This window comes from Eurytemora carolleeae, unplaced genomic scaffold, assembly GCF_000591075.1.
Source record: "Eurytemora carolleeae unplaced genomic scaffold, Eaff_2.0 scaffold884, whole genome shotgun sequence".
NCBI classification, from domain to species: domain Eukaryota; kingdom Metazoa; phylum Arthropoda; class Copepoda; order Calanoida; family Temoridae; genus Eurytemora; species Eurytemora carolleeae.
Window position 1 is genome coordinate 1 of NW_019397140.1, and position 14,823 is coordinate 14,823.

The 14,823-nt window shown below is 32.3% G+C and overlaps 2 protein-coding genes across 2 annotated transcripts; both read right to left on the reverse strand.

Moving 5' to 3' along the window:
- Positions 1-41: 41 nt before the first annotated feature.
- On the reverse strand, positions 42-8,750 carry LOC111712279 (trypsin-1; the record flags this gene model as incomplete). The annotated part of the gene is given in 13 exon segments (XM_023486850.1): positions 42-237; positions 423-731; positions 1,403-1,453; positions 2,215-2,290; positions 3,399-3,510; positions 3,569-3,609; positions 4,350-4,409; positions 5,005-5,102; positions 6,287-6,411; positions 6,931-6,980; positions 7,727-7,780; positions 8,233-8,312; positions 8,717-8,750. Coding segments are annotated over 13 exon segments (1,161 nt in total). The 3' UTR covers positions 42-142.
- A 963-nt stretch (positions 8,751-9,713) lies between these two features.
- On the reverse strand, positions 9,714-12,421 carry LOC111712285 (uncharacterized; the record flags this gene model as incomplete). The annotated part of the gene is given in 5 exon segments (XM_023486855.1): positions 9,714-9,776; positions 10,059-10,121; positions 10,515-10,566; positions 11,041-11,088; positions 12,350-12,421. Coding segments are annotated over 5 exon segments (253 nt in total), but the record flags the coding sequence as incomplete, so codon positions are not given.
- Positions 12,422-14,823: the final 2,402 nt, after the last annotated feature.

The window sequence follows — 14,823 nt, forward strand, 5'->3', positions numbered from 1 at the left end:
TTTGTTCTTTAAATCAAACAGCTAAATTTGTTCTTTAAATCAAGCTGTTTAGTTTGTTCTTTTAATCGCAAAATAGTTATAGATTGAAATAATATTGGAGAAAATGGACTCTGATCTTAAACTCTAAAACTATCACCATGTTTTATCTTCTGCACGGGAATCCAAGTTGCTTGCACAGATGAGAACCATCTGTTGCGCGACACCGTCCCCTTCTACAGATTGCAGGAATTCCATTTACTAAACAACAATGGTCACATGGGTAGTTAATTTGAAGTACCAGGCCAGCCTCTGGGCATCTGATGCAAATTAAAACTAGCTTTTTTTACATTTTTTTTCTAAATCATTGAATTAATTTTTAAAAACGAATACCGAATTATTTAAATCATCAAAAGATTTTGAAATGAACAAGAACAAAAACTTACTTAAATAATTTCCGTTAAGATTGCGGTTCACACATCTCAGATTGCAAAGTTTCCCGGGTTTGACAGGAGCAGCTGAAGTTGGCACAGCTGTTGTTGGAGCAGCTGTCGTTGGAGGAGCTGTTGTTGGAGGAGCTGTTGTTGGAGGAGCTGTTGTTGGAGCAGCTGTTGTTGGAGCAGCTGTTGTTGGCGCAGCAGTTGTTGGAGCAGCTGTTGTTGGTGTACCACAAGGAAACCTGAGAGCACTGCAAAGATCAGTTCCATCTGTAGAACTGCAGATGCCAAGGTTGCAAGTAGCAGGTAATCCATTCACTAAATAAATTACAGAAATTTTCATTTTTGAATTATTTTAGTTTTTTGTTAATTTTTATATTGTATTATTTAATAGAATTAATTTAGTTTTAAATTGCAGTCATTTAAGTGATTAAAATTGGCCTGCATAATGCATATAAGGACCTTTCTGTTTAATCTTTCTCATTGGTCAATGTTTGTAAATTCGACCAATGAGAAGTCCGGATTTTCCACCTTGGCCAATCAGAGTCAGGATTGAAATGGATTTCGTTCATCTAACGAGCTAAGCTTTCGAATTCAAAAGTTTCCATTAAATAGCTCGAGTTAAGGATTTGCAGCTTATCTTTATCTCCACCAAAAGTTCTCGGCTCAATAGAATTCACATCAGTATCCTTGAAACCTTAATCTGATGAAAAATCTAGATGATAATGTCATTTTTCCAGGTTTAAAAGTATTTTATTCTAAAAGTTCATATATGTTTTCCTGCAGTAGAAATGCGCAAGTAATTTTTTTCAGAAACCCACAGTTGAAAATAATCAGTTTTTTACAATCATTAACCTTGATATCTAATTCATATTTGATCCGACAAAGCTTTTAAGGGTACCGTTGTGAATTGGACCTTGTCAGCTTTGTGTGAAGGCTCACTTGTAAATGCGCTTACAAAGATGAATCCCTTTATAATAAAAACTTACAAAGATAGTTTCCAGTAAAGTCTCCAATACATGTGAGATCACAGGCACCACCTTCAGTCAGGTTCAATTCAATACTTGGTAAACTCTGTAAGTGCGGTAGACCCCCCGCCCCTGCAACCTTGAGTGCGGTAGACCCCCCGCCCCTGCAACCTTGAGTGACTATTTATACATCTTTAGTAGTTCGGAGAACGGAAGTAAACCTCTTTGTGATGATAATCACGGTATGCCAGTGTAAAGCTGGTAAAGATGGAGACTTGTCAAGAAAGATTTAAATTTATACATCTTTACCAAAGCTGACATGGAATAGCATAATCACGAGAGGTTAGAAGGGGCTGAGGGTCCAGAGCTGAAAACTTTAGAATGGTGGAGATCGACATTAATGAGTGATCTACTCTTTTTCTTAATCTCCAGATTAAATAATGCTTGCTCTGCTCTTGTAATTAATCTCCAGATTAATTAACCGATCGGGATTAAGGATATCCCATTTAAAAGTTTCCAGCTCAGATCTACAAGGGGGTCGATATATTTGCAATATATTTTAAAAAAGAAGTGTTCAGAAAGGAACTGATTACTACATATATTGAAAAAGAAGTGTTCAGAAAGGAACTGATTACTATATACATTGAAAAAGAAGTGCTCATATAGAATCTGATTACTATATATATTGAAAAAGAATTGTTCAGAAAGGATCTGATTACTATATATATTGAAAAAGAAGTGTTCAGAAAGGATCTGATTACTATAATATATTAAAAAAAGATCTGTCAGAAAGGATCTGATTACTATATTGAAAAAAGACATGAAGTTGAATCCTGTTGTTGGAGCAGCTGTTGTTGGAGCAGCTGTTGTTGGAGCAACAGTTGGATTAGTTCCTGAACACCATCCATCCTGAACATAATCTATACTGGAGGCTTAGTTCCTGAACATATTCTAAAATTTTCATAAACATATTCTATAATAGAGAATTAGTTCATGAGCATTTTCTTTACTGTAGGATTAGTTCATGAACATATTCTGTAATAGAGAATTAGTTCTTGAACATATTCTGTACTGGAAAATTAGTTCATGAACATATTCTGTAATAGAGAATTAGTTCTTAAACATATTCTGTACTGGAGGATTAGTTCATGAACATATTCTATAATAGAGAACTAGTTCTTGAACATATTCTGTACTGGAGGATTAGTTCATGAACATATTCTGTAATAGAGAATCAATTCTTGAACATTTTCTTTACTGGAGGATTAGTTCTTAAACATATTCTATACTGGAGGATTAGTTCACGAACATATTCTATAATAGAGGATTAGTTCATTAACAATTTCTACGATTTTAATATCATAAATGAGAAATCGGAATTTATAGTTATAAAATATCAAAGGAGTCTTTACACCATCTGGTTGAAATTATATGAAAAATGAAAAATTAGAGTACGAGGAGAGTAATGGGGGTAGGATATTATATTTCTACAAATTATAAAAATCTGTATGAATATTTATATCCATGTTTCTGGCATACACGAGTAGGTTATGGCAACCGAACCTTCCTATCAATAAACGTCAAATCTTTATCTGTATACAGTGGTAATCAGAAAACTAAAGAATGAATGTCGCCTTTGCTCTTTCTTTAACTAAGAAAATGTCGCAAAGGATTTAGTACTTTGCAATTGTTTCTGATATTTTTCTAAAAAATTAAAACTCTTTTTAAGAAAATGTTTTTAGACACAATTAATGTCATACAAATTCAAGGATTCATGTTGTTTTCTGCTTTCCACTGTATTTACAAATACATATTACATATACACAGACGGATAAGCACTCGCCATGAAAATTATAATTTTGACATCTTTATATGTTTGCAACCTTTAATATTTGAAACTATGATTTCCATTACATCAATTTTTTAGTATCAAATCTCAAATATCTTTATATGGTTGCAAAGATATAGGGGTTCAAAAATTAGAGTTTAGTTACTTTATCTCGAATAATTGCTTTACCGCGACATTTTCGTTAATCCAGGAGAGATAGTTGGTGACCCTGGCGTATACTCCAGCATTGTTAGCCCGAGCACATCCATTCCCATAGGATACTACACCTACTACTGTATATCTAAATAATAAGAAATATTTTTTATACATTTTTGTAATTAAAGTTTAAAAACACCCACCTCCCATCCTCCTTCAGAACCAGCGGGCCACCACTATCGCCCTGTAGAAAAAAATGTTTTATTCTGTGCATAGAACCTATTTTAAATCGAATCCGTTACATACAATTTTTTCTCAAATTCGATTGTAATCTTATTGTCAAGTGACCCTCCATTGATAGAGTGACACGTCAAATTCACTACGGCACCCTTTAAAGCCGTGTCTGATATATCTATGTGTTTGTTTTTGAAAACAGTAAATTATCATTTGTGGTTTCTCTGCAAAAGTGGCCTATATCTTGCTTCAGAAACAATGGAGAAATTATTGGCATTTAGCACTTTTCAAGCCAGAAAATGGCACCATCTTCCACACTGTAGATCAGATTTAGGTTTCATGGGTACCGTTGTGAATCAGGCATGCCCTTTTCTAAACGACCACACCATCCTTTTAAGAGATCAAAAGAGGTTTATCAATCAATCAATCACTTGATTTTTCTCCTTCACGAGCAATAAGTTGTGCAGTCTCATATCTGTCATATTTTGCGCGGTATCCGGATCCTATGCACTGATTTCTGCTACAGTGATAACCAGAAAACAATGGAATAGGAAGACGACATTACAGCAATACCCTAGTGTTATAGTTGATGTTGTAATAAACTTATTAAATCACTAATCTAATGAAATGGGTCTGTTTACATTGCACAATTGCTGTGTCTTATGCTCATTGGACTTTTAAAAGTTGAGACTTGATTTTAAAAGAAGTCGTCTTCTTAATCCAGAGTTTTCTGGTTATCACTGTGCTAACCTGACAACTATCAGTTCCGGCTGTGTATGCACACATTCTTGTGCTTCCGATATTTCCATACTAAAACAGAGTAAAGATATTGCATCAAGTGTCAAAATATCATTTTGAGATTTTTTCTTTTTAAAATCAATAATCTGTTGATTTCCTCATACTTAGGATTTCATGTAACTGTAGATTTCTTCGCCTAATCCTAAACCTTGGCAGAATACTAATTTTCTAACCTCAAAGATTATATTAATAGTTTAAGGTCGTCTTTACAGTCTCATCTTTTGAAAAATTAATAATGTCTGACCATTGGCCCATGGTAAGGAACATCAATGGTGTGAGTTCAATTCTCCCCATTGCTTATATTTACGTTTATAATTGATAATTGACAATCCCATCTCGTGTACTTTGTACTTTTATATATAAAGAGTTTTCAAAATTAATGGGTTGAAATTTTTTTTTTGGAATGAATTTAATATAAATAAATTTTTTCCAAAAATACATTATTTTGTCATGAACTATGAATTATGGAGAAATGTTATTGAAGAGCTTTTTATAATTGGTTCTTTAGAAAAAAAAACCCATAAAAACCTTTATTCATATTTATGGAACTTTTAAATTTAGCCGCCTTTCTTTTCCACTTTACTCTGGGGACCACTGTAACACCTACCGGTCCTAGACAAGTTGAATCTGAGTTTGCCACAATCTTGACTGTAGTTTCCTTGAGAAGATTACTGGTTGATCCTCCAGATGAAGTTGTTCCCCAACCTGTAGTGACAAAAGCCTGATAAAGACCCATAAAACTTTGGACTAAGAAGACGACATGTCAGCAATTTCGTGTGTTTTATATAATTTTTAGAAAACCAGTATTTTCACTAAATAATAGCTTGAAAATTAAGTTATTAAGTGAAAGGAGTCTGAGTACACTGCACAGTACAAAGTTGTCGTGTTTAATGTTAACTCACTGTTTTGGCTATTTTATCTCAAAGTTGTATGAAATCATACAGTGGAACCCTTTAAACTGTGGAATAGGAAGACGACTGTTAGACTCAAGTTTAATGAACATTGTACTGCACAGACACGAATGAGAATGCTTAAATGAATTGTCTCCTTATTTCTAAGTTCTACGGCTCCCACTGTAGCATACAAGATGTCAAACTAAGAATAACTTTGCAATTCCAGTGGTTACCAAGAAAGCGATATATATGTCCTCTTTATTTTGTTTTAATTATAATTTGGTAATCCGATCATTTTAATATCTTATGCAATACAATAAACAACATTATTCTCCCATAAACCTGGGATTTTAATATCTTATGCAATACAATAAACAACATTATTCTCCCATAAACCTGGGATTTTTTACCATCAGAAATGAGTGAGATATTTAGTATTTGGTTTCGTTATTAATTCATTTATATAAATAAAATTCATCAAAGCTACGTCCAACTAAACATGACATATTCTGAATATTTTAATATGTCTTCTTCCATAATTTGTTAAGTTGTTTAATACCAAAGAAAATAATAATAAACATTATACGGCAGTTTCACTATAGTAAAATTGGTCCCAAATTAAAATTTATTGGAGTAAAAGATGTTTCTACTGAACTAAACTGCAAAAAGTCTTTAAATCTAATCCAGTATTTGGAAGACGACATTCTAAACTATTCATCAACTGTCATGTTTCGTGGGACGCCCTGTATCTAATTTTGAAAAATTTCCCTCAGTTCTCAAGATACAAAGACGATGGACCACATATTGGAAAGCCTAGAATTCGTTAGATCATATTTTCACACAAACAGTCGAAATCAATTTTTACATCGTCACCTAATGTTCATATTTCTTTGACACCCTGTATTTGCCCAAAAAATCCATAATAAACAGTTTAAATATTTCTGACGAGTTGGAAAGCAAGAAGACGAAAATAATTGACTAAACCCGTTTTATAACCTGAGACTATGGCCTGCTGGCCAACGTATTGCTGGTTAGGGTCAGTAGGCAGACAGGCAGGTACAACGTTGTCATTAAACACAACATCAGTGGACAGACGAAGCAGTGCAATGTCGTTGTTAATCCTAAACATTAGAATTAGGATTCAATGTCGTCTTCCTTATCACTAGGGAAATCCACGAACAAGGTAATCTAAATCATTAAACTAGAAGATTTTGAGGTTAAAAACATTCTTTTAATTCTTTAAAATTATCTCAAGTTCTTAGAATAACCCCGCTCGAAGCCTCAGCTCATATAGAAAAAAATAGCTGCTATTAAAGGGACTGTAGCCTTAATTTTAAGTGACTCTTTTCTGCATGCAAATAAAGCAAGACCTAATTTAAAACCTGTGGGAAAATGCGGAAAATAAAGTCATGTACCTGACTCGAAAAGGGTCGAATTCTGATAATTTCTCAAGTCTTTCTTATAATGTGCATGCAAGCAATGTGCAAGTCACATTTGCAGAGAAACCACAAATGAAAATAAATAGTGTTCAAAAACAAAAACATGGATATCTAAAACTTTAGATAAAGCTTTTAAAACTATTTTAAAAAAACTAAAAGTTTAAAAGAAAAGGTGGCGTAAAGCACCAAATTTTATTTTACCTACTCTCATCGTAATCGTCTCTCTCAATAATCTGGGCAACTGGGATATTCTAAAATAGAAATTTTTCTAAAAGTTTGAAAATGCGCGAAAAAATATTAGAAACTCCGTGAACTTTTCTTTTACTGTTTTATATTGTAAAAAGAGAAGATGCTCACAGATAAAGCCACAATTAAAAGTTGATATAATAGAAGATTAGCCTGGTTTTTAAAATTTAACAAAAATTAAAAATTTTTGGATACAACTTTTTGTAGTTCTGACCAAACCTTCTCTAGGGTCTTTGGAGGTCTCACAAAAAATTTGGGCCCAATTGGTTTAGCCGTTTTGACATTTAATGGATACTATATCAGGCAAACAGACAGACAAGCAAAGAATGTATGTATAGGATTTTTTGTAAACAAAGTTGGTACCGGATGTTCATTTTCAAATAACACGACTGTGGATTCCAGAGAGTGAGCGTAATTTTAAGCCCTCTATTCATTATATTGCATGTCCTTTAAACAACCGTACCCGTTAAACCTTCATCCATTATAATGAGAAAGATATCTTCATTTTTATTCTTGAAAAGTAAGTAATTCTGAAAGTTCCTTTATTGTCAAAGCAGCATAACTCGCATAAAATTCCCTTTATTGAGAAAATACAACTAAAATTATCAACTTTAAGCAAAAAACTAGATGATTCTAGTGTATCATGTATTGTTGCACGTCGAGCATATCATTTTATAAATAGATGACTTGAAATTCCGTGTACATTCCCTTTAATCCATCTCTGAATTCTAAAATCTAGTTTGTAGTGTACCTGTTGTGGAATTGTCTCAATGGCTGAGTTCAGACTAAATTCTCCAATTTTGACCTAAGGGACAAATTAATAGGCTTAAATTAGTTTTTTTTCAACATTACACCTTTATTTAATTTAGAAAGCACAACAAACTCTGAGAAATATTTACATTGAACTAAAATATTAACAATATTTTGGGGTTTTCCTTTGAAAATAAAAAGTACACTGCTTTACAATCTGGCCACCATGGCTATGCTTAGGCAAATAAGGGTTATGGAAAATGAAGACGACATTATAGCAATACCTTTTAATTTACATTTAATTTAAATTTAAATTAATAATTTAGTGGCATGCCATAAGGCTATTCAAACGGCCCAAGTGCTGTGTTTCCTGATAATTTTTTAAGTTACAACTTGACTCTAAAAGTCGTCTTCCCATTTCAGAGTTTTCTGGTTATCATAACATCATCAAACATAAACCACATTTCATTGTTTGATACTTAAAACTTTTAAAATTTAGTTTCATACCAATGCACTTCTAGCGGTAACTCCGCTACTCTTCACACAATGCATAGCGGTCATCACATACTTCCTGTTAATCAGGGTACCTAAACATACTTCCTGTTAATCAGAGTAACTAAACATACTTTCTGTTAATCAGGGTACCTATATGTACATCCTATTAATCAGAGTACCTATACATACATCCTATTAATCAGAGTACCTATAACCTAACTTTCTGTTAATCAACATACACATCCTTTCTGTTAACCCTATTCAGGCTGACGTCTGGTTTACCACAAAATAGTTGGGGGGGGGGGGGATCCAGGGACCCCCTCCAATACAAATCTATAACATTTGATATACTTTTAAAAAACTCTTGGGCTCTACTTTAATAATATGAAAAAATAATTGCAAATTTGCAATATTTCAAATATTTATTGCAATATCAAGTTGTTAAGCAAAAAATGAGCAAAATGAAAAAGTTATGATATATTTAAAAAAATCCTACCTCCGCACATTGCACAGCCATCAGCAAAACAGGTCTTTAATAAAATTCAATTTACTTTCAAACAAATACATGAACTTTTGATGCATATTTTCATGGTTTTTGTAAAAAGAAATCAGGTTTCAGATGATCAGACACAGGTTTAAAGACTCTACAGATAGAATCGAATCACTTGAAATTAAGTCTACAGTCCCTTTGTGAACTTAATGGAGATAAATTTAAAACTAAAATTAAATCCAAATTTAAACATAATCATATTTATATTTCACTGAAAACAGTGTTTTCTTTTTCTGTAAAATGAACTTTACAGGAATTGAGTATTTGCCACAAATTCTGATTTTCTAATCCCTATTTCGTTGCAACCCAATGTCGTAGACCTTAGATATTTTAAATTATGAATTTTGTTAGATCAAATAATCTAAGTTTGAAATATCATAAGTTTCAACATCAGGGTACATAGATATAGGGATTAGAACATTTGAGTTTGTGGCAAAGACTCGTTTGTTTTGTATTTAACTCTATCCCTGCTGGGGTACTTGAAAACCAGGATATGCTAAATCCCATGTTTTATGAACCAAATATGACAAATGATACATCATTAGAAAGCTCTTGTGCTCTACTTTTAGAATCTGCAAAAAAATAAGTCCAGTCACTGTTTTAGAGAACCACAATAATATAAATCATATTTCACATGATATCTCAATCATTTTTAGTCAGAATTTGTTTTGAAGGATACAGCTGTAAATCTGAACTGTGCAGAGGTTGAAATCCCTCAAAGAGGATTATAAAATCCGCAAATCAGTAGCGTTGGATTCTGGAATCATCTATCTCTCCTTAGGTAAACTCATTATTTATCATGTATTTATATTTAGAAGCAATAAATGTAGTTCTAAACTTGCCAACATAAGTGTAGGGTCGATTTAAATTTAGTCTACAGTCCCTTTAAACGAAACTTTTTTAATCTCCAAAAAAAAGTGAACAATCCCTTAAAAGAACCTACCACAATCAGTTGTAGCTCTGTTTAGGTTCATTTTAGGGATCAGAAGGCTGGGATCTATAACTTCTAAAATAAGTTTCATATGATTATTTCATTTTTGTATCATTAGTATTTATTTTATATCCATACCAGTTATTTCATTTTATAACCCTTGTGGTTTTTTAAATCCCTAATGATTATTTTATTTTATTTCCCTAATTATTTTTATCATTAATTATTTCCCGACGCGCTAACTAAAATTATAAGAAAATTAGAGTTTGAGGCGGGTTGTCAGTTTCTTTTCTGAATGTAAATATTTTTAAATAAAGTTTCTGATAAATCTTTTAAAAATATATTTTAAAAACAAACCTGTTTCATTTGTAAGAAGCTGGATCTCTAGCTTTGGAGTCAGCATGCTCGGGTCGATTATTTCTAAAAAAAAAAGTCAAACCTTATAGAAATCCAACGTATAGAAACCGCTACGTATCGCAACCAAGGCGTATTTTCCGGGAGAAATTTTTTTATATTTTTGAGAAATTAAATAATCAGTGTAAAGAAGATTTTATTTTCATAAAATCCTTTTATTTAAATGGTAAAACGGAATTTTATGAAATCATATTTGCATTACTGGAGAACTTTTTTACACTTTTAAGAATTTTTTTTTCTAAAAATAAAACTGTAGATAGCATTTTNTTTGCATAATTTGCTACTTATTATAAAACCCCAAATATAAATATTCAAAAATATGTTTCAAACAAACTTAAACTTCACAATTAATATATTTATGCATATCTTTGTGTGTGAATAGATTTTTAATAAAAATACCAGATTCATTGTTGATCTGAACCACATCGATTTCAGGATGAAGATTTTTGGCCTAAAAGGGAAATATAAGTATGCTTTATTTTACATATTAATTAGAAACGACGGCGCACGTCGGCTTTAGAATAAGGAATTGAACCAATACTGCAATGATATATTGATAGAGATAGCGAATTAAACATCAGTTTAGACATTTAATTAAACACAAAATTCTATAGTTTTAACATTTACAAATTTTTGTAGAAACTAGAACTCTTTTGCCATCAATTGTTTTTTTTTAAAAGCGACTGAAGAAAAAAATATTTAACTAAAAAGTACGATTCCAGCGGCTACGCCAATTTTAAATATTGTGAAAAAAGTCGTCTTTATTTTTCTACACTGCTTCGTTCTTTCTTCTCCAAAGTACATATTATTGCAATTATTGCCCAAATCTGCTTTAGAACAGAAGCGGGCACCGACTTCCATGCAGGAAAAAAACAAAGATAAATTATTCTTTTATTATAAAAGAAAATAGATTTAAATAGATAACCTGAGATACGCCAGCCAACACAAACGTTATACACAAGACAGAAATCATCTAAACATTCATGAGAAAAAACTTTGTTTGTCTCAAAGCGAATTTTAGGTGACCCTTCTGCTCCATGCAAAGAGGGCAATGCCCAAGGTTATAATGCAAGCAAAGTTAATGCAGCTGCGTGTACATATTGAAACCAGTTCTCTCTGGGTGGAATTTGTAAACAAGAATAGATGCATCAGTGTTCGATTAGTATCTTAGGAGGTTAAAAAGCATTAAATTTTGACAATTTTAATAATTCACATAATAGTTTCCTATGACCAGAACATTTCAGTGATTTTTTATGTGAAAGATGGATCCCATGTTAGGCTTCGACATCCGTCTTGTGTTTACATTACCGCCCAGAGACAGTACACTGCAGTACATGCGTACACCTCTGATATAACTTTCCTTGCATTATAACCTTGGCAATGCTTAATTTACAAGAATAACCCATGAAACCTTGATCTTATGTGGAATGTAACTTCGTTTTTCTGAATTAAATAGTGTTAATTTCTATAAATTTCTCCATTGTTTCGTATGAGCAAAAAATGCGCAAGTCCCTGTTGAAAAGAAACCACAAATAAAAATAAACAGTTTAAAGAATCTAAAACATTGATATCTAATTCTATACTTTATCAGACAAAGTTTTCAAGGGGACCGTTGTAAATCGGACATTCACTCCTGTATGCCGAGTCCAATCAAGGTTCAGTCATGTGTTTGTTGTCTATTCTGAACCAATAGAAATAGTATGGCGGTAACATCTATCTTTCTATCTATCTCATTATCGAATAAGAGTTATGAATCAGTCAATCAGTGCTATCAGTAAATGGAAATATTTACTTCTACTGAAACTATGGTGCATTGTTAAGCTATAATTTTAAATAGTCCAAGGAACATAGAAATACTTCCTTTAAAAAGGTTGATTTTCAAGCCTAAACTGTATTTGCTTAAATATTGCATATCTAGGATTGGTTTAAAGGGTCAGTAAACGTTAGTTCAAGGAATTCTCCATTTAAAGAGCGGTACGTCTGATTCACAAAGGTAACCTTAAAGCTTTGTCTGAATTAATCGATATCCATGGTTTATAATTTGGTTTGGTTTTTAATTTTAATTTTCTGTTGCAGGAAAAAATGTAGGAATTAATAAATTTAGAAACTTTTAAAGCTAGAATACGGACGATATCTTCCATATTTTTGATCAGATAAATGTTTCAAGGATATTGTTGTAAATCAGGCATGCACCTCTCTTATATTGAGGGTCAGTTTAAAGGTTGTTACTATACCTTAGGGTGAGTTGACTTTAGTAACATATTACATCTATTCAACCAGTATTTATACTAAAAAAACACTTGAACAATCTTCAATATTTGTTCTATTAAGTATGGTGTTGGAAAATTATTCTTAGGACATGTCCATCATACAAAAACTGATTACTCGCCTAAAACTATAATTTTTATCATGATTTCAAATATGATAGGTATAAAACACAAGGTTTGGAGGATAAAAAAGTTTGCAGATACATAATATTCAGTTCTTATATGTTCATTTTTGAACACGCATTAGGGCCGAGCGGTGCTCCAAGAGTGAATGTAGTCACTTTTTTATGCCTTGCTTTTTTCCGTTTAGTCTCGAATTGGCAAGTTTCTATAAAAAACGTTTCAGTCTTGGTGATTTGTGGTGTTTTTCTAACATTTCGATAGAAAGAATATTGAATTAATGAATCACAAAAAACAATAGAAAACCAGCGGCAACTTATTGTGAAAGGGATATCATTCCCCGCCCCGCCCCCCCCTCCTTCTTGAAAATGAGTTATAATGCATAAAGGTGTTCAAAACCATCGTCACTCTTGCTTTCATTCAATAATTCTGTAGAGTTCGAAGGTAAACATACGCCTTTTGAGTCTAAGCTATGTGTAAGATTTTTTTTAAACCTTGAAATTAAGCTTAAAGGACTGAAAACGTATTTTCAAGTGACCACCTCATCAAATAGTGACGTGTCAGATTCACAAAGGTACTCTACATATTTGTAAGGACATTTTTGACAGAAATAATTTTTTTTCTCTTTTAAAGCTAATGATTCTCAATCTCTGTTTCCCTTTATAAGAGCCTTGCGAATTTGTGCAATAATGCTATCTGAAATTACGTCGACAGTCCCTTTAAGTTTAACAAAAAATGCATCTGTTAGTGTTTTTTTTCTGTTGAAAAGTGTGTGTACGTAACTTTGTCAATATTAATAAAAAATTTCAATGAAAAACTATTTGAACAAATGTTCAAAGGTAAACTCTCTTTGTCCGGTCTGTAAATATACATTACAATACAGATTTTATAATGTTTTATATTTAATATATTCATATTATTCAATACTAGCTAAAGTGCCAGGCCTTGCCTTTCGTTTATAATATACATAAATGTTGCTTGATTAAATTCAGTAAAATCATTTAACTTAAGGATTTTATACTAAAAGAAAAGAGGATCGGTATATAAAGCTGTTTTTGAACTATCAATAATTCTAACTGCACGTTTTTGGAGCAAGCTAATTTTTTTCATTTCAGGACTTTTGTTTCTCCCCTATGGCTGAAATTCCATATTCTACAAATGAGCGAAATAATGAGTTACAAATAGTATGCTTAATGTTACTTGGAGGTAGATGTCTTACATTGGATAATGCAAACACTGCGCTAGATGCTTTGTTTTTTACAGGTTTAACATGGTGAATCCAGGTTAGGTTTTCATCAAGATGTATTCCCACAAACTTAAAGGATTCATTTTTACAACCAGCACCTATTCTATCTATTTCCTAATTTTCGATGAAAAGTTTAAGTGAGCCACCTACCACAACTTTTGCTTTCTTTCTGAAAAGTATATACTTTGTTTTGGAGGCATTTTATGTCAGCTTATTTGCTTTGAACCAGTCTCTGCGATTTTTGAAAGCTCTAAATTTGCAAAATCATATATACTTTTTAGATTTTCCGAAGAATATTGTAATTCTGTGTCATCAACAAAAAGTATAACAAACAGTTTTGATGCGGTTGGAAGGTCATTTGAGAATCAATTGAGAATAAATTTGGGCCTAATATTGACCCCTGAGGAACTCTACAAAGTATATCTTCAAGAGTGGAATTTACACCCTTGATTGAAGTAAACTGCTTTCTTCCCTTTAAATGATTTTCAAACCACTGATTGGATATCCCTCTAAACCCATGAGGATCTAACTTATTAATGCTTGGTAAATTCTATCTATAAATTGGATTAAAGGCTGGGTAGTGTTATGCTTAGCTCTAAACCCATACTGGTGCTCATAGAGCAGTTTAAACTTATTTGATTTCCCGCTACTTTTTCTAAAAGTTTTGAAAAAGATGAAAGTAAACTAATTGGTCTGTAATTTGTAAATTTATCAGATTCTACAGTCTTGAAGATTGGAACAATTTTACCAGTTTAAAGGATGGTTGGGAATAAGCAGTTTTAAACGACATATTAAATAAATTTGTGTGTTGAGATCGGATGTTCTTAACCTGTTGAGGGTCTTATACTAGAAAAAAACGTATTGAAACCTTCAGATATTTCAGCTGCCTCTGAAAGACCTATACCATTGTGATCAAAAAGTATCACGAGTATTTATAGATTTCCGCCCCCTTCCTAAAACACTATTTATTGTTTGCCAAGTGTTTTTGTACAATCTTTGCTATATTATGTTAACCAAAAAACTTAATCTTGCTCCTATGTAAGGTCGTCTTTGACCAAAATATTCTGGCTGCGGC